The sequence below is a fragment of the Scyliorhinus canicula genome, chromosome 17 (assembly GCF_902713615.1).
Source record: "Scyliorhinus canicula chromosome 17, sScyCan1.1, whole genome shotgun sequence".
NCBI classification, from domain to species: domain Eukaryota; kingdom Metazoa; phylum Chordata; class Chondrichthyes; order Carcharhiniformes; family Scyliorhinidae; genus Scyliorhinus; species Scyliorhinus canicula.
This window is the reverse complement of record NC_052162.1, coordinates 237,306-255,731: the sequence shown is the minus strand read 5'-3', so window position 1 is coordinate 255,731 and position 18,426 is coordinate 237,306. Positions and strand designations below refer to the sequence as shown.

At 47.4% G+C, this 18,426-nt stretch overlaps 1 protein-coding gene across 4 annotated transcripts in view; it reads left to right on the top strand.

Moving 5' to 3' along the window:
- phf6 (PHD finger protein 6) overlaps positions 1-18,426 on the top strand; it is a 93,795-nt gene that overhangs the window by 19,098 nt on the left and 56,271 nt on the right. For all 4 annotated transcript variants that reach the window (XM_038774339.1, XM_038774340.1, XM_038774338.1 and 1 more), the window contains exons 4-6: positions 5,170-5,303; positions 5,412-5,458; positions 16,314-16,474. In XM_038774339.1, coding sequence (XP_038630267.1) covers positions 5,170-5,303; positions 5,412-5,458; positions 16,314-16,474 — 342 coding nt within the window. The remainder of the gene's footprint in view (positions 1-5,169; positions 5,304-5,411; positions 5,459-16,313; positions 16,475-18,426) is intronic.

Genomic DNA, 18,426 nt, shown 5'->3' with positions numbered 1-18,426 from the left:
GTTTTTATATTCTGAGCAAGTTTACTCTCATACTCTATCTTACTCTTCCTTATAGCTTTTTTAGTAGCTTTCTGTTGCCCCCTAAAGATTTCCCAGTCCTCTAATCTCCCAGCATTGTCCGCCTTCGCCAGCAATGGCCCCAAGTCTGTCCCAAACGTTTTGTAAAACTTCACTGGGAACCCATCCTTCCCTGCCTTCTGGAGTGATTCTCCACCTTCTCCCTCAGCCTCTTCTGGGTCTCCCGCATCACCTCCACCTCGGCCACTAAAAAGACCAACTGCTCCTCGTGCTCCCCCACCGCCTCCTCCACTTTCTGAATCACGCGGCCCTGGGACTCCAGCCTCTGCTCCATTCGCTCGATCCCCAACTTAATCGGTTCCACCACCTTGGCCAGGTCTTCCAGGGTCTCTTTCCTCTGCTGCCAAAACGTTTCATTGGGGAACTCTATTAACTGCTCTGCCGACCACTGTGTGGTCAGAGCAGCCCCCTTACCCTCCGTTATCTGCTCTCCACGAAGGCTCTCCTGTTCAAGCAGCTCTTTCCTTCTTGAACCACTCCGAGTCTGTGGATCCATCTACCAGTAAGAGGGGTGAAACCTTCCCCAGGCACTCCTGCGCCTCTTGCTCTCAAATACTTTGTCCTTCAGTTGGGGAAAAGACTGAAAAAATCCACCTTGAGCAGGAGCCATTAAGTGTGTGACCACTCACTCCATGGTCACCGCCGGAGGTCCCAATTTTCCTTCATAATCCTTTCTGGGGTAGGTGAATAACATGATTTTGGCCTTTATGTGGGTAGGCAAGATGCCTCGGATCCCGTCAGGGGGAGGCTGGTGTTGCCAAATTATGTGAACTGTTATTGGGTGGCAAATAGCACAAAGGTTCTGAAATGGCTGGTGGTGGGAGAGACGGTTTGGGGATGGATGGAGACTGTTTCCTGTTTAGGGTCGAGTCTGAGGGCATTGGTGATGGCTCCACTTCTGTTCTCACCATCCAGATACTCTTCGAGTCTGGTAGTTGTAGCCTAGTTAAGAGTTTGGAGCCAGACTGGGCAGGGAGTTGGGGGTCGAGTTATAGGGAGGAGGCCCCGAGTTGAGTCAACACATTTTCGTCGTGTGCCAGGCTCAGCCTGATACAATTCAAGGTGGTCCACAGGGTGCACATGACTGTGGCCCGTATGAGCAGGTCCTTTGAAGGGGTGGAGGATAGGGGTAGGCAGTGTGTGTGTGTCCACATGTTTTTGGCAAGGATTTGCCGGCGTCATGTCCAAGGTATTGAAGGAACTGGTGGTTCCGAATCCAGAGGTGGCGATGGTGTGTCGGAAGATCCGGCAGTCCAGGGCGCGAGAGGCTGATGTTTTGGTCTTTGCCTCCCTGGTAGTCTGGAGACGGATCTTATTGCCGTGGAGGGACTTGGAACCCCTGGAATGGGGGGTTTGGGTTAGTGACATGACCGGGTTTCTCAGGCTTGAGAAGATAAAGTTTGCCCCGAGAGGATCGATGCTAGGGTTTGCCCGGAGGTGGCAGCTGTTTATCAACGACTTTGGATAAAATTAAGCTGTCAGCAGTGGGAAGGGGGCGGGGCGTTGTGGCAAAGGGGAAGAGGGAGACATGGAGGGTTTGGATAAGGTGCAAAACAGTGAGTGGGAAACTGGGATTGTGGAATTGCGTATGTAAGCCACGTTGGTTGGGTTTGGTTGTTGGTTGGGTGGGTGTTATTCACTTTGCTTTTATTTTCTTGAAAATTGTTAAAATTTTAAATGCCTTTAAAACATATTTTAAATTTTTTTTTTAAATAGTTTGGAACCGGTTTAGGCAACATTTTAAGCTGGAGGGACTGTTGCTGTGGTCACTGATATGTGGGAACTATAGATTTATTCCAGCGGAGTTGGAATGGACAGACAGGATTTGGAAGGGGGATGGGATAGAGAGGTTTCGGGGTTTGATTGTGGAGGGTAGATTTGCTGGGTGGAGGAGCTGATGGAAAAGTTTTAGCTTTTGGGGTGGAAATGGGTTCTGGTACTTACAGCTTGTGAACTTTGTGAGGAAGGAATTAGTCACATTTCCACAGTTGCCACCCCTTTCATTGCTGGACAAGTTTGTGTCCGAGGATGGGAGAGGGGAGGTAAGATCTCTTCTTCTGATGCGCAATAAAAAATGAAAATTTCCTTCCCATGTGATCTTTTTTCGAAATTATTTTTGCATGGATGGATGGATTTGTTTATTGTCACGTGTACGGGGGTACAGTGTAAAGTATTTTTCTGCGAGCAGCTCAACAGATCATTAAGTACATGGGATTACATAGATTACATAGAATTTACAGTGCAGAAGGAGGCCATTTGGCCCATCGAGTCTGCACCGGCTCTTGGAAAGAGCACCCTACCCCCTATCCAAGGTCAACACCTCCACCCTATCCCCATTACCCAGTAACCCCACCCAACACTAAGGGCAATTTTGGACACTAAGGGCAATTTATCATGGCCAATCCACCTAACCCGCACATCTTTGGACTGTGGGAGGAAACCGGAGCACCCAGAGGAAACCCACGCACACACGGGGAGGATGTGCAGACTCCGCACAGACAGTGACCCAAGCCGGAATCGAACCTGGGACCCTGGAGCTGTGAAGTGATTGTGCTATCCACAATGCTACCGTGAAAAGGGAATAAAAGAAAATACATAAAAGTGCAACACAAGATATACAATGTAACTATATAAGCATTGGCATCGGATGAAGCATACAGGATGTAGTGCAGGGGTGGGCAAACTACGGCCCGAGGGCCGCATGCGGCCCGCCAAAGGTCTTTATGTGGCCCACCAAGTCATTAAAAAAAACAAAATTATTTTAAAAAAAAATTTTAAAAATTTAAAAACATTTTTAAATTATTTTTTTAAGGTTAATGGGGGGGGCTGTTGGGTTACTTACTGGTATAGGGTGGATACGTTGACTTGAGTAGGGTGATCATTGCTCGGCACAACGTTGAGGGCCGAAGGGCCTGTTCTGTGCTGTACTGTTCTATGTTCTATATGAGGCGCCCAGAATCATAACCGGGTGAAGTAATTATTTTACTTAATATACTATGCGGCCCTTTAAAATTGTGAATTTCTGAATGTGGCCCTTGCACGGAAAAGTTTGCACTCCCCTGGTGTAGTGTTAATGAGGTCAGTCCATAAGAGGGTCATTTAGGAGTCTGGTGACAGTGGGGAAGAAACTGTTTTTGAGTCTGTTCGTGCGTGTTCTCAGACTTCTGTATCTCATGTCTGATGGAAGAAGTTGGAAGAGTGAGTAAGCCGAGTGGGAGGGATCTTTGATTATGCTGCCCGCTTTCCCCAGATAGCGGGAGGTGTAGATGGAGTCAACGGATGGGATGCCGGTTCGTGTGATGGACTGGGCGGTGTTCATGACTCTCTGATGTTTCTTGTGGTCCTGGGCCGAGCAGTTGCCATACCAGGCTGTGATGCAGCCCGATAGGATGCTTTCTATGTTGCATCTGTAAAAGTTGGTAAGGGTTAATGTGGACGTGCTGAATTACCTTAGTTTCCTGAGGAAGTATAGGCGCTGTTGTGCTTTCTTGGTGATAGCGTCGACGTGGGTGGACCAGGACAGATTTTTGAAGATGTGCACCCCTAGGAATTTGAAACTGCTCACCATCTCTACCTCGGCCCCGTTGATGCTGACGGGGGGGGGGGGGGGGGGTACAGTACTTTGCTTCCTGAAGTCAATGACCAGCTCTTTAGTTTTGCTGGCATTGAGGGAGAGATTGTTGTCGTTACACCACTCCACCAGGTTCTCTATCTCCCTCCCATATTCTGACTCATCGTTATTCGAGATCCGGCCCACTATGGTCGTATCGTCAGCAAACTTGTAGATGGAGTTGGAACCAAGTTTTGCCATGCGGTCGTGTGTGTACAGGGAGTAGAGTAGGGGGCTAAGTACGCAGCCTTGCGGGGCACCGGTATTGAAGACTATTGTGGAGGAGGTGTTGTTGTTCATTCTTACTGACTGTGGTCTGTGGGTCAGAATGTCAAGGATCCAGTTGCAGAGTGAGGAGCCAAGTCCTAGGTTTTGGAGCTTTGATATGAGCTTGGCTGGGATTATGGTGTTGAAGGCGGAGCTGTAATCCATAAATAGCAGTCTGATGTAGGAGTCCTTTTTTTCGAGATGCTCTAGGGATGAGTGTAGGGCCAGGGAAATGGCATCTGATGTGGACCGGTTGCAACGGTATGCGAATTGAAGTGGGTCAAGGCGTTCTGGGAGTATGGAGGTGATGCGCTTCATGATCAACCTGTTGAAGCACTTCATTACAACTGATGTCAGGGCCACAGGACGATAGTCATTGAGGCATGTTGCCTGGTTCTTCTTTGGTACCAGTATGATGGTGGTCTTCTTGAAGCAGGTGGGGACCTCGGAGTGGAGTAGGGATAGGTTAAAGATGTCTGTGAAAACCTCTGCCAGCCGGTCCGCGCAGGTTCTGAGTGCACGACCAGGGATCCCGTCCGGGCCCATCGCCTTCCGTGGGTTCACTTTCAGGAAGGCCGATCTGACTTCGGAAGCTGTGATGGTGGGTATGGGTGAATTATGGGCTGTTGGGGCACTCGATAGCGGGTTGTTGGTTACCTGCTCAAACCGAGCATAGAATGCGTTAAGTTCATCGTGGGGGGGGTGCACTGCTGCCAGAGATAATGCTCGGCTTCGCTTTGTAGCACGTTATGTTGTTCAGTCCTTGCCACAACCACCGATAGTCTGTCTGTGACTCTAGCTTGGTTTGATATTCTCTCTTGGCATCTCGGATGGCTTTGCGGAGGTCATACCTGGATTTCTTGTATCGGTCAGGGTTGTCTGCCTTGAACGCCTCAGATCTGTCCTTCAGGAGGGAGTCAATCTTGCGATTGAGCCATGGTTTCCGGTTGGGGAACGCACGTACTGCTTTCTTTGGCACGCAGTCGTCCACATGTTTGCTGATGATTTTTATTCAGGACATTCCCGTTTAATACACACAACATTCATTAAACATCTTCCAACATGATAAACTGACCCACCATCCCGCCCTGTACTGTATAACAAAATAAACACAAGGCTTACTAAGTTTCTCTTTTTACCTTTTGTCTTGAAAACCTTTTTTATCCATACATGTGTTTGATTGTTACAAATTGTTGTTTCCTTTCCTTCCACAGAGTTGCTCTTGCTGTCATCGCCCTGGAGCCACGATTGGATGTGACGTAAAAACTTGCCCCAGAACATACCATTATTATTGTGCAAAACTTGATAAAGCCCAGATCAAGGAAGATCCCTCACAGGGGATTTATTTGTATGTTCACACTATTCATATTTATTTCTGATTTATTTGTAGAATGTTGTTTAACTATTAAATGAGTTGAAATGCTGACTTGTACTTTTTTATTTCTTTTTCTGACAGGATTCTCTGTCAAAAACACAAAGAAGGTGCAGAGGATTCCAGTGAGGGTAATTGAAGTCCAGTGAATCAGTGCAATTCATGGTGTTGCCAACTACAATCCTTGATTTTCCTTTCTCACATTTTCTGCATAAACTTGTCACTGCCATTGTCTGATCAGGCAGGGCTGTGTTGGAGATGCCCATACTTTTCTGTTAGTCTGGTACTTAACCAGCCAAAAGACAATCTTTCTGCAAGGCAAGAGTGGTCCCACTAGTTTCTGCTCAGTAACAGCAATAATCCATAACCAGCAAGTGGCTCAATTGTATGCCAAGAAAATGTGTTTGGCGAGAGGGGTTGAAAATACGAATGCAGTACTTCCTACTGCCACCTTTGTTTGTCTACCTGTTAACTACACTAATTTGGAGTCTGGTCCTCTGGAGGATATATTGAGCAGGAGTGGCTTGCAGAGGGAAGCATTCGAAATTGAATGACTTGTCAATTAATGAAGCTCTTGTTGTCCTGGCAAACAGAATAAGTAGAACTGTAGAAACAGAAAATAGGAGCAAGAAAATAGCCCTTCGAGCCTGCTCCACCATTCATTATGATCGTAGCTGATCATCCAACTCAATAGCCGGATCTTCTGATCCTGCCCCCCCCCAAGTGTTATATCTGACTGCTTCTTGAAAACATAATCAAAACAGAAAAAATAGGAGCACCAGAACGCCATTCAGCCCTTCAAGCCCACTCTGCCATTCGTTATGATCATGGCTGATCATCCAACTCAATAGCCGGATCCTAAATTCCCCCAAATCCTTTGATCGCCTTTGCCCCGCTATATCTACTATTGCCCTGCTATATCTAACTGCTTCTTGAAACCACACAATGTTTTGGGCTCAACTACTTCCTGCTGTAACGAATTCCACAGGCTCACCAGTCTCTGGGTGATGAAATTTCTCATCTCTGCCCTAAACGGTCTACCCAGTATCCTCAGACTGTGACCCTAGGTTCTGGACGCCCCCATTATCGAGAACATCCTTCTTGCATTTACCCTGTCCAGTCCTATTAGAATTTTACGGGTTCCTATGAGAACCCCCCTCTTTCTTCAGAACTCCAGCAAATACAATCTTAACCTAGTCAACCTCTCCTCATATCAGTCCCGCCATCCTTGGAATCAGTCTTGTAAACCTTCTCTGCACTCCCTCGAGAGCAAGAACATCCTTCCTCAGATAAGGAGACCAAAACTCCACACGATATTCCAAGTGTGGCCTCACCAAGGCCCTGTGTAATTGCAGCAACACATCCCTGATCCTGTACTCGAATCATCTCGCAATGAAGGCCAGCATACTGCTGTTTGTGATTTTCATTAATGACTTGGACGAGGGAGTTGAAGGGTGGGTCAGTAAATTTGCAGATGATACGAAGATTGGTGGAGTTGTGGATAGTGAGGAGGGTTGTTGTCGGCTTCAAAGAGACATAGATAGGATGCAGAGCTGGGCTGAGAAGTGGCAGATGGAGTTTAACCCTGACAAGTGTGAGGTTGTCCATTTTGGAAGGACAAATATAGAACATAGAACATAGAACGATACAGCGCAGTACAGGCCCTTCGGCCCTCGATGTTGCACCGACATGGAAAAAAAAAAAAACTAAAGGCCATCTAACCTACACTATGCCCTTATCATCCATATGCTTATCCAATAAATTTTTAAATGCCCTCAATGTTGGCGAGTTCACTACTGTTGCAGGTAGGGCATTCCACGGCCTCACCACTCTTTGCGTAAAAAACCCACCTCTGACCTCTGTCCTATATCTATTACCCCTCAATTTAAGGCTATGTCCCCTCGTGCTAGCCACCTCCATCCGCGGGAGAAGGCTCTCGCTGTCCACCCTATCTAACCCTCTGATCATTTTGTATGCCTCTATTAAGTCACCTCTTAACCTTCTTCTCTCTAACGAAAACAACCTCAAGTCCATCAGCCTTTCCTCATAAGATTTTCCCTCCATACCAGGCAACATCCTGGTAAATCTCCTCTGCACCCGTTCCAAAGCTTCCACGTCCTTCCTATAATGAGGCGACCAGAACTGTACGCAATACTCCAAATGCGGCCGTACCAGAGTTTGGTACAGCTGCATCATGACCTCATGGCTCCGGAACTCAATCCCTCTACCAATAAAGGCCAACACACCATAGGCCTTCTTCACAACCCTATCAACCTGGGTGGCAACTTTCAGGGATCTATGTACATGGACACCGAGATCCCTTTGCTCATCCACACTACCAAGAATTTTACCATTAGCCAAATATTCCGCATTCCTGTTATTCTTTCCAAAGTGAATCACCTCACACTTCTCCACATTAAACTCCATTTGCCACCTCTCAGCCCAGCTCTGCAGCTTATCTATGTCCCTCTGTAACCTGCAACATCCTTCCGCACTGTCTACAACTCCACCGACTTTAGTGTCGTCTGCAAATTTACTCACCCATCCTTCTGCGCCCTCCTCTAGGTCATTTATAAAAATGACAAACAGCAACGGCCCCAGAACAGATCCTTGTGGTACGCCACTCGTAACTGAACTCCATTCTGAACATTTCCCATCAACTACCACTCTCTGTCTTCTTTCAACTAGCCAATTTCTGATCCACATCTCTAAATCACCCTCAATCCCCAGCCTCCGTATTTTCTGCAATAGCCGACCGTGGGGAACCTTATCAAACGCTTTACTGAAATCCATATACACCACATCAACTGCTCTACCCTCGTCTACCTGTTCAGTCACCTTCTCAAAGAACTCGATAAGGTTTGTGAGGCATGACCTACCCTTCACAAAACCATGCTGACTATCCCTAATCATATTATTCCTATCTAGATGATTATAAATCGTATCTTTTATAATCCTCTCCAAGACTTTACCCACCACAGACGTTAGGCTCACCGGCCTATAGTTACCTGGGTTATCTCTACTCCCCTTCTTGAACAAAGGGACCACATTTGCTATCCTCCAGTCCTCTGGCACTATTCCTGTAGCCAATGATGACCTAAAAATCAAAGCCAAAGGCTCAGCAATCTCTTCCCTGGCTTCCCAGAGAATCCTAGGATAAATCCCATCAGGCCCCGGGGACTTATCTATTTTCACCTTGTCCAGAATTGCCAACACTTCTTCCCTACGCACCTCAATGCCATCTATTCTAATAGCCTGGGTCTCAGCATTCTCCTCCACAATATTATCTTTTTCTTGAGTGAATACTGACGAAAAGTATTCATTTAGTATCTCGCTTATCTCCTCAGCCTCCACACACAACTTCCCACCACTGTCCTTGACTGGCCCTACTCTTACCCTAGTCATTCTTTTATTCCTGACATACCTATAGAAAGCTTTTGGGTTTTCCTTGATCCTACCTGCCAAAGACTTCTCATGTCCCCTCCTTGCTCGTCTCAGCTCTCTCTTTAGATCCTTCCTCGCTTCCTTGTAACTATCAAGCGCCCCAACTGAAACTTCACGCCTCATCTTCACATAGGCCTCCTTCTTCCTCTTAACAAGAGATTCCACTTCTTTGGTAAACCACGGTTCCCTCGCTCGACCCCTTCCTCCCTGCCTGACTGGTACGTACTTATCAAGAACATGCAATAGCTGTTCCTTGAACAAGCTCCACATATCCAGTGTGCCCAACCCTTGCAGCCTACTTCTCCAACCAACACATCCTAAGTCATGTCTAATGGCATCATAATTGCCCTTCCCCCAGCTATAACTCTTGCTCTGCGGGGTATACTTATCCCTTTCCATCACTAACGTAAAGGTCACCGAATTGTGGTCACTGTCTCCAAAGTGTTCACCTACCTCCAGATCTAACACCTGGCCTGGTTCATTACCCAAAACCAAATCCAAAGTGGCCTCATATGAATGCGGAATACAGGGTTAACGGTCGGGTTCTTGGCAATGTGGAGGAGCAGAGAGATCTTGGGGTCTATGTTCAAAGATCTTTGAAAGTTGCCACTCGATAGAGCTGTGAAGAAGGCGTATGGTGTGCTAGCGTTCATTAGCAGAGGGATTGAATTTAAGAGCCGTGAGGTGATGATGCAGCTGTACAAAACCTTGGTCAGGTCACATTTGGAGTACTGTGTGCAGTCCTGGTCACCTCATTTTAGGAAGGATGTGGAAGCTTTGGAAAAGGTGCAAAGGAGATTTACCAGGATGTTGCCTGGAATGGAGAGTAGGTCTTACGAGGAAAGGTTGAGGGTGCTAAGCCTTTTCTCATTAGAACGGAGAAGGATGAGGGGAGACTTGATAGAGGTTTATGAGATGATCAGGGGAATAGAAAGAGTAGACAGTCAGAGACTTTTCCCCCGGGTGGAACAAACCATTACAAGGGGACATGAATTTAAGGTGAATGATGGAAGATATAGAGGGGATGTCAGAGGTAGGTTCTTTACCCAGAGAGTAGTGGGGGCATGGAATGCACTGCCTGTGGAAGTAGTTGAGTCGGAAACATTAGGGGACCTTCAAGCAGCTATTGGATAGGTACATGGATCACGGTAGAATGATGGGGTGTAGATTAAAATTTGTTAATCTAGGACAAATGTTCGGCACAACATCGTTGGCTAGAGGGCCTGTTCTGTGCTGTATTTTTATGTGATCTATACCATTTGCCGCCTTTACCGCCTGCTGTACCTGCATGCTTAACCTTCAGTGACTGGTGTATGAGGACATCCAGGTCTTGTTGCACATTCCCTTCTCCTCATTTATGGCCATTCAGATAATAGTCTGCCTCCTTGTTTTTGCTACCAAAGTGGATAATCTCGCTATTCTCCAAATTATACTGCATCTGCCATTCATTTGCCCACTCACCCAACTTGTCCAACTCACACTGAAGAATCTCTGCATCCTCCTCACAGCTCACCCTCCCACACAACTTGGTGTCATCCAAATTTGGAGATATTACATTTAGTTCCCTCATCCAAATCATTAATACATATTGTGAATAGCTGGGGTCCCAGCACTAATCCCTGCAGTACCCCACTAGTCACTGCCTGCCAATTTGAAAAAGACCCGTTAATTCTGACTCTGTTTCCTGTCTGCCAACCAGTTTTCTATCCATCTCAATACACTGCCCCCAATCCCATGCACTTTAATTTTATACACTAATCTCTTTTGCGGGCATTTGTCAAAAGCTAAAGTTTAGCTGCCAATCCTCCCTCAATCAAGTCTCCGTCATGGCAACAACATCTTTGCTCCAAGTATTAATCCAACCTCTAAATTCACCTGCCACACCTGTTATACTTCTCATGTTGAAACAAATGCAATTCAGACCACCAGTCCCACTATGTTATAACTATTGTAATGTTTATTAGTGTCACAAGTAGGCTTGCATTAACACTGCAATGAATTTACTGTGAAAAGCCCCATGTCCCCACATTCCGGCACGTGTTCGGGTACACTGAGGGAGAATTCAGAAGTCGAATTCACCTAACAATTACATCTTTTGGGACTTGTGGGAGGAAACTGGAGCACCCGGAGGAAACCCATGCAGACACGGGGAAAACGTGCAGATTCCGCGCAGACAGTGACATAGCGGGAATCGAACCCGGGACCCTGGCGCTGTGAAGCAACTGTGCTAAGAACAGTTCAGCAATATTGGCCTTCCTCCCCTTCCTCTTAACCTTACTGGCTTTAGTCTCTAGCTCCCCCTCAGTTACCTCATCTGCTGTCATACTGCCCTGGTTCTCACCCCTCTGCCATACTAGCTTAAACCCTCCCTAGTGACACGAGCAAACCTCCCGGCCAGGATATTAGTGCCTTTCCAGTTTAGGTGCAACCCTTCTTGAACGGGTCTCATCTGTTCCAGAAGTGATCCTAATGATCTAAATATCTGAAACCATCCCTCCTACACCAGCTCTTTAGCCATGTGCTCAGCTGCATTATGTTCCTATTCCTAGCCTCACTGACACGTGGCAGGGACAATAATCCCGAAATTGCAATCCCGAGGTCCTGTTTTTAAACTTACTGCCTAACTCCCTCTGCAAGACCTTGTCAGTCTTCCTGCCTATGTCGTTAGTACCAATATGGGTGAATATGCTGGTCTCCCTCCCCCTTCAGAATACCCCCTGCCTGTTCAGTGACATCCTCGACCCTGGTACCAGGGAGGCAACATCCCATCTTGGGAGTCCCTTTCACGGCCACAGAAGCGCCAACCGTGCTCCTTCCTGATTGTAGACACCCCGATAAGTATTGTTCTTCAGTGTTTTGACCCTCCCTGCAGAACAGCAGAATTGGGTGTGGTGCCACCGTTCTGGCTGCTGCTGTTGTTTTCCCGTGCTAGGGCATCTGTTGCTCTCTTCGTCTTCTCTCTCTCTCTCTCTCTCTCTCTCTCTCTCTCTCTCTCTCTCTCTCTCGCTCTCTAAAATGCCCATAAACACGTGTTAAGTTGCAGACATCTTAACAGCTACTGTGGCCAGTTTCGCAAAGTTTTTTCTTCGAGTCCATAGGATCCAACATCATCATATTTGTACTGAGCATAACAATTGGGACAATTGACATAAAACTAGGTAAGTGTAAACTTAATTTGCTAAATGCAGTCCTGGATATAAAATTTGATAAATACCAGGAAACCGAGAGTAATGGCTACTGGTTGGTGAATGTTCTTTGGGCAGGAGGAAGGTTTGTTGTGGTGTTTCCTAGGGGTCTGTATTGGGACCCCTGCTTTTTCAGATATACATTAATGATCTAGATCTTGGTGTGCAGAGGACAATTTTAAAGTTTGAGGAGGACACAGAATTTGGTATTGCAAACTATGAAGAACGTGTGGAACTACAGAAGTTGGTGAAGTGGGCAGATGAAATTCAATGTGGTGAAGTGTGAGGTGATGCATTTTGGCAGGAAGAACATGGAGAAACAATCTAAAACAAGGGTAAAATTCTTAAAAGTTGTGAAGGAGCAGAGGGATGAAATGAAATGAAAATCGCTAATTGTCACAAGTAGGCTTCAAATGAAGTTACTGTGAAAAGCCCCTAGTCGCCAAATTCTGGCGCCAGTTCGGGGAGGCTAGTACGGGAATTGAACCGTGCTGCTGGCCTGCCTGGGTCTGCTTTAAAAGTCAGCTATTTAGCCCAGTGTGCTAAACCAGTGTTTTTGTGCCTAGATCATTGAAGGTGACCGGACATGCAGATAGAGCAGTTAATAAAGCAGATAGTATTCTGGGATTTATTAATAGGGGCAGAGAGAGTACAAGAGCAAGGAGATTATGCTTTTTTAAAATAAATTTGGAGCAGCTAATTATTATTTTTTCCAATTAAGGGGCAATTTAGCTTGCCCAATCTACCTACCCTGCATATCATTGGGTTGTGGGGGTGAAACACACGCAAACATAGGGGGAATGTGCCAACTCCACACGGACAGTGACCCAGAGCCGGGATCGAACCTGGGATCTTGGTACCATAGGCAGCAGTGCTAACCACTGCGCCACCATGTTGCCCTAGCAAGGAGGTTAGACCTCAGCTGGAATATTGTGTACAGTTCTGGGCACCAGACTATAGGAAGGATGTGAACACATTGGAGAGAGAGCAGGAGAGGTTTACAAGAATAGTTCCAGGGATGAGAAACCTCAGTTATGAGGATAGATTGGAGAGGTTGGGATAGTTGTCCTGGGAGAGAAGAAGGCTGGGACGAGATTTAGAAACATAGAAAATAGAAGCAGGAGGAGGCCATTCGGCCCTTCAAGCCAGCACCACCATTCACTACGATCATGGCTGATCATCAAGTTCAATACTCTGATCCCACCTACCCCCATATCCCCTGATCCTTTAACCCCAGGAGCTATATCTTGAAATTGCACAATGTATTGGCCTCAACTATGAAATGAAAATGAAATGAAAATCGCTTATTGCCACGAGTAGGCTTCAATGAAGTTACTGTGAAAAGCCCTTAGTCGCCACATTCCGGCGCCTGTCCGGGGAGGCTGGTACGGGAATCGAACCATGCTGCTGGCCTGCTTGGTCTGCTTGAAAAGCCAGCGATTTAGCTGAGTGAGCTAAACCAGCCCCTACTTTCTGTGGGAGTGAATTCCACAGATTCACCACTCTCTGGGTGAAGAAATGTCTCCTCGCCTCAGTCCCAAAAGGTTTACCCCCTCATCCTCAAACAATGACCCCTAGTTCTGGTCTTCCCCCACCGTCGGGAACATTCTTTCTGAATCTATTCTGATAATCCTGTTAGAATTTTTAAAATTTCTATGAGATCCCCTCTCACTCTTCTAAACTCCAATGAATATAATCCTAGCTGATTTAGTCTCTCCTCATGTGACAGTCCTGCCATCCCAGGAATCAGCCTGGTAAACCTTCTCTGCACTCCCTCCATAGCAAGAACATCCTTCCTCAGATAAGGACACCAAAACTGCACACAATACTCCAGGTGTGGCCTCACCAATGTCCTGTACAATTGCAGTAAAACATTCCTATTCCGATACTCGAATCTTCCCACTATGAAGGGTAACCTACCATTTGTCTTCTTTCCTGCCTGCTGTACCTGTGTGCTTACTTTCACGACATGCACGAGGACAGCAAGGTCTCGCTGAGTATCCACCTCTCTCAATTTACACTCATTCAAATACTAATCTGCCTTCCTATTTTTGCTACCAAAGTGGATAACCTCCCATTTATCCACATTATACTGCATCTGCCATGCGTGTGCCCACTCACTCAGCCTGTCCAAATCCCGCTGAAGCATCTCTGCATCCTCCTCACAGCTCACCCTCCCATCCAACTTTGTATCATCTGCAAATTTGGAGATAATACATTTAGTTCCCTCGTCCAAATCAGTAATATATAATGTAAACACTTGGGGTTCTAGAACAGATCTCTGGTACCCCACTAGTCACTGCCTGCCAATCAGATAAAGACCCATTTATTCCAACTTTTTGCTTCCTGTCTGCTAACTAGCTTTCGAACCGTCTCGAGACACTACCCACAATCCCATGCGCTTTAATTTTACACAGTAAGCTGCTATGTGAGATCTTGTCGAAAGCCTTCAGAAAGTCTAAATAAACCACATCCACCAGTTCTCCCTGGTCAACTCTACTCGTTACACCTTCAAAGAATTCTAATAGATTTGTCAAGCATGGTTTCCCTTTCGTAAATCCATGCTGACTTTGTCTGATTATACCACTGCTTTCCAAATGCTGTATGAAATCCTTGATAATTGACTCCAGCAACTTCCCCACTACTGACGTTAGGCTCACTGGTCTATGCTTCCCTGTTTTCTTTCTACCTCCCTTTTTGAATAGCAGGGTTACATTAGCTACCCTCCAATCTGTAGGAACCATTCCAGAGCCCAAAGAATTTTGGAAATGACTACCAATGGATCCACTATTTCTAGGGCCACTTCCTTAAGTACTCTGGGATGAAGATTATCAGACCCTGGAGATTTATCCACCTCCAATCCCATTAATTTCCCAAAAAACATTTCTTTACTAATTTTATATAGATGTTTAAAATCACGAGGAGGGGACTGGACAGAGTAAATAGGGAAACCCTGTTCCCGCTTGTTAAAGGGTTGAGAGCGAGAGGGCACTGATTCAAAATGATTCGCGAATGGAGCAAATGTGGTGTGAGAGAACTTTTCACAATGAGTGGTTGCTATCTCGGAATCTTGCATGGTGTTCCTCATCTAGTATTCTGCTTTTAAGACCGTCTGTCACCAACTTTCAACTTTAAATCATTTCCGATGTTAGTGCATCTTATTTTCACACATTGCAGGATTGTATCATGTAAACCAGAACAGTACTTAGAATCATAGAATTTACAGTGCGGAAGGAGGCCATTAGGCCCATCGAGTCTGCACTGGCTCTTTGAAAGAGCACCCACTTAAGCCTATGCCTCCACCCATCTCAGGAACCCATTTACCCCACCTAACCTTTTGGACACTAAGGGTCAATTTATCATGGCCAATCCGCCTAACGCACATCTTTGTACTGTGGGAGGAAACCGGAGCACCCGCAGGAAACCCATGCAGACACAGGGAGAACATGCAAACTCCGCACAGACAGTCACCCGAAGCCGGAATTGAACCCGGGGTCCTGGAGCTGTGATCGTAGGTAGCATATTGGAAAGTGTCTGTTGTGCAGCCTTAAGGGCTATCCATCATCACATGGGCATTCTCTAAACATTACCACTTGGCTGTAGCTACCAGTTAACTTGGACACTGATTTATTTGAAGATTGCTGCTTGTGATGTCTCTCGATTGAGTTTGAAACTCCCAAATTGCAACAATATCTGTTGAACAATCTGTTGAATGGTGCATAATTTAGACAGTTAGTGCCAATGAAGCTAAGCCAGATCAAGCTTGTGCTCTGTTGGAGTTGAACACAAATATTGAAATTAAAGAATTAATGGGTTAAAGTCAATTTTGAAAATATTGTGATAGTGCATTGAAATGTGGGAACTGTAACTTACCAGCTCATAATACCAAGACCACCCCGTTGGGCAGCAGGGTGGAAGTTCTCAGCGTGAGTGAGGCCTTTTCGATTATGCTCGTCTATGTGGCCTGGGCAGAAACTGCCCACTCTCCTGATCACAGTAAGAAGTCTTACAACACCAGGTTAAAGTCCAACAGGTTTGTTTCAAACACGAGCTTTCGGAGCACGGCTCCTTCTTGTCCAAGAAGGAGCCGTGCTCCGAAAGCTCGTGTTTGAAACAAACCTGTTGGACTTTAACCTGGTGTTGTAAGACTTCTTACTGTGCTCACCCCAGTCCAACGCCGGCATCTCCACATCACTCTCCTGATGCAATGGCGTGAGGACAGGCCAAACTAAAGTGGTGTGGGTACGAACATAACAAGATACATTATGATATCAGTTGAATGTTTGCTATGTTTGAATAAAGATTTAAAGTGCAAATTAAAAATAAACCACTCATTATTGCCTGATGCTGCTGACAGATGGGTTCCCAGGAAACTTGACTGAGCATTCCACAGGTCCTCGCAGAGGTGCTCAGCAAATGCACAGAAAGAAAAGAAGAGCTCCCAACTCCAAAGATGAGTCAGATGATGCCATGTCCACATCGTCTCAAGGAAAAGATGAAACTAGCTGCAGCTCTTATGTGAGTAATAAAAATATGCAAAAGTCATTTTTATTCCTTCTTCCCTTTTCCCTTCCCAAGCCCCTATTTTCTCAATCTAGAAATTATTTTAAAATGATTTCTGTTCTTTTTATAAAGAGCCGACGTATGTTCCTGAAATCTTTGAGTCACTTAGTGGCAGTTACATTTTACAACATATAAAAGAGGAAGAAAATATGACACAAAACAGGAAATGCAGGAAGAACTCCAGGCCTGGCAGCATCTGTGTAAAGAGAAAATTAGGTCAATGTTTCGAGTCCATATTACAGCACTCTCGCATTCACTGACAGGGCCCCCGTATTCACCGACAATGCCCTCGCATTCACTGACAGGGCCCCCGTATTCACCGACAATGCCCCCGTATTCACCGACAATGCCCTCGCATTCACTGACGGCCCCCGTATTCACCGACAGCGCCCCCGTATTCACCGACAGCTCCCTCGCATTCACCGACAGCTCCCCCGTATTCACCGACAGCTCCCCCGTATTCACCGACAGCTCCCCCGCATTCACCGACAGCTCCCCCGTATTCACCGACAGCTCCCTCGTATTCACTGACAGGGCCCCCGTATTCACCGACAGCTCCCCCGTATTCACCGACAGCTCCCCCGTATTCACCGACAGCTCCCCCGTATTCACCGACAGCTCCCCCGTATTCACCGACAGCTCCCCCGCATTCACCGACAGCTCCCCCGTATTCACCGACAGCTCCCCCGTATTCACCGACAGCTCCCTCGTATTCACTGACAGGGCCCCCGTATTCACCGACAGCTCCCTCGTATTCACCGACAATGCCCCCGTATTCACCGACAATGCCCTCGCATTCACTGACAGGGCCCCCGTATTCACCGACAGCGCCCCCGCATTCACCGACAGGGCCCCCGTATTCACCGACAGGGCCCTCGTATTCACCGACAGCTCCCTCGCATTCACTGACAGGGCCCCCGTATTCACCGACAGCGAACCAGTATTCACCGACAGCGCCCCCGTATTCACCGACAGCTCCCCCGTATTCACCGACAGCTCCCCCGTATTCACCGACAGCTCCCCCGTATTCACCGACAGCTCCCTCGCATTCACTGACAGGGCCCCCGTATTCACCGACAACGCCCCCGTATTCTCCGACAGCGCCCCCGTATTCTCCGACAGCGCCCCCGTATTCACCGACAGCTCCCCCGTATTCACCGACAGCTCCCTCGTATTCACCGACAATGCCCTCGTATTCACCGACAGCTCCCTCGTATTCACCGACAGGGCCCCCGTATTCACCGACAGCTCCCCCGTCTTCACCGACAGCTCCCCGTATTCACCGACAGCTCCCTCGTATTCACCGACAGCTCCCTCGTATTCACCGACAGCTCCCTCGTATTCACCGACAGCTCCCTCGTATTCACCGACAGCTCCCCCGTATTCACCGACAGCTCCCCCGTATTCACCGACTGCACCCTCGTATTCACCGACAGCGCCCCCGTATTCACCGACAGGGCCCTCGTATTCACCGACAGCTCCCCCGTATTCACCGACAGCTCCCTCGTATTCACCGACAGCTCCCCCGTATTCACCGACAGCGCCCCCGTATTCACCGACAGCTCCCTCGTATTCACCGACAGCTCCCTCGTATTCACCGACAATGCCCTCGTATTCACCGACAGCTCCCTCGTATTCACCGACAGGGCCCCCGTATTCACCGACAGCTCCCCCGTCTTCACCGACAGCGCCCCCGTATTCACCGACAATGCCCTCGTATTCACCGACAGCTCCCCCGTATTCCCCGACAGCTCCCCCGTATTCCCCGACAGCTCCCTCGTATTCACCGACAGCTCCCTCGTATTCACCGACAGCTCCCCCGTATTCCCCGACAGGGCCCCCGTATTCACCGACAGCTCCCTCGTATTCACCGACAGCTCCCTCGTATTCACCGACAATGCCCTCGT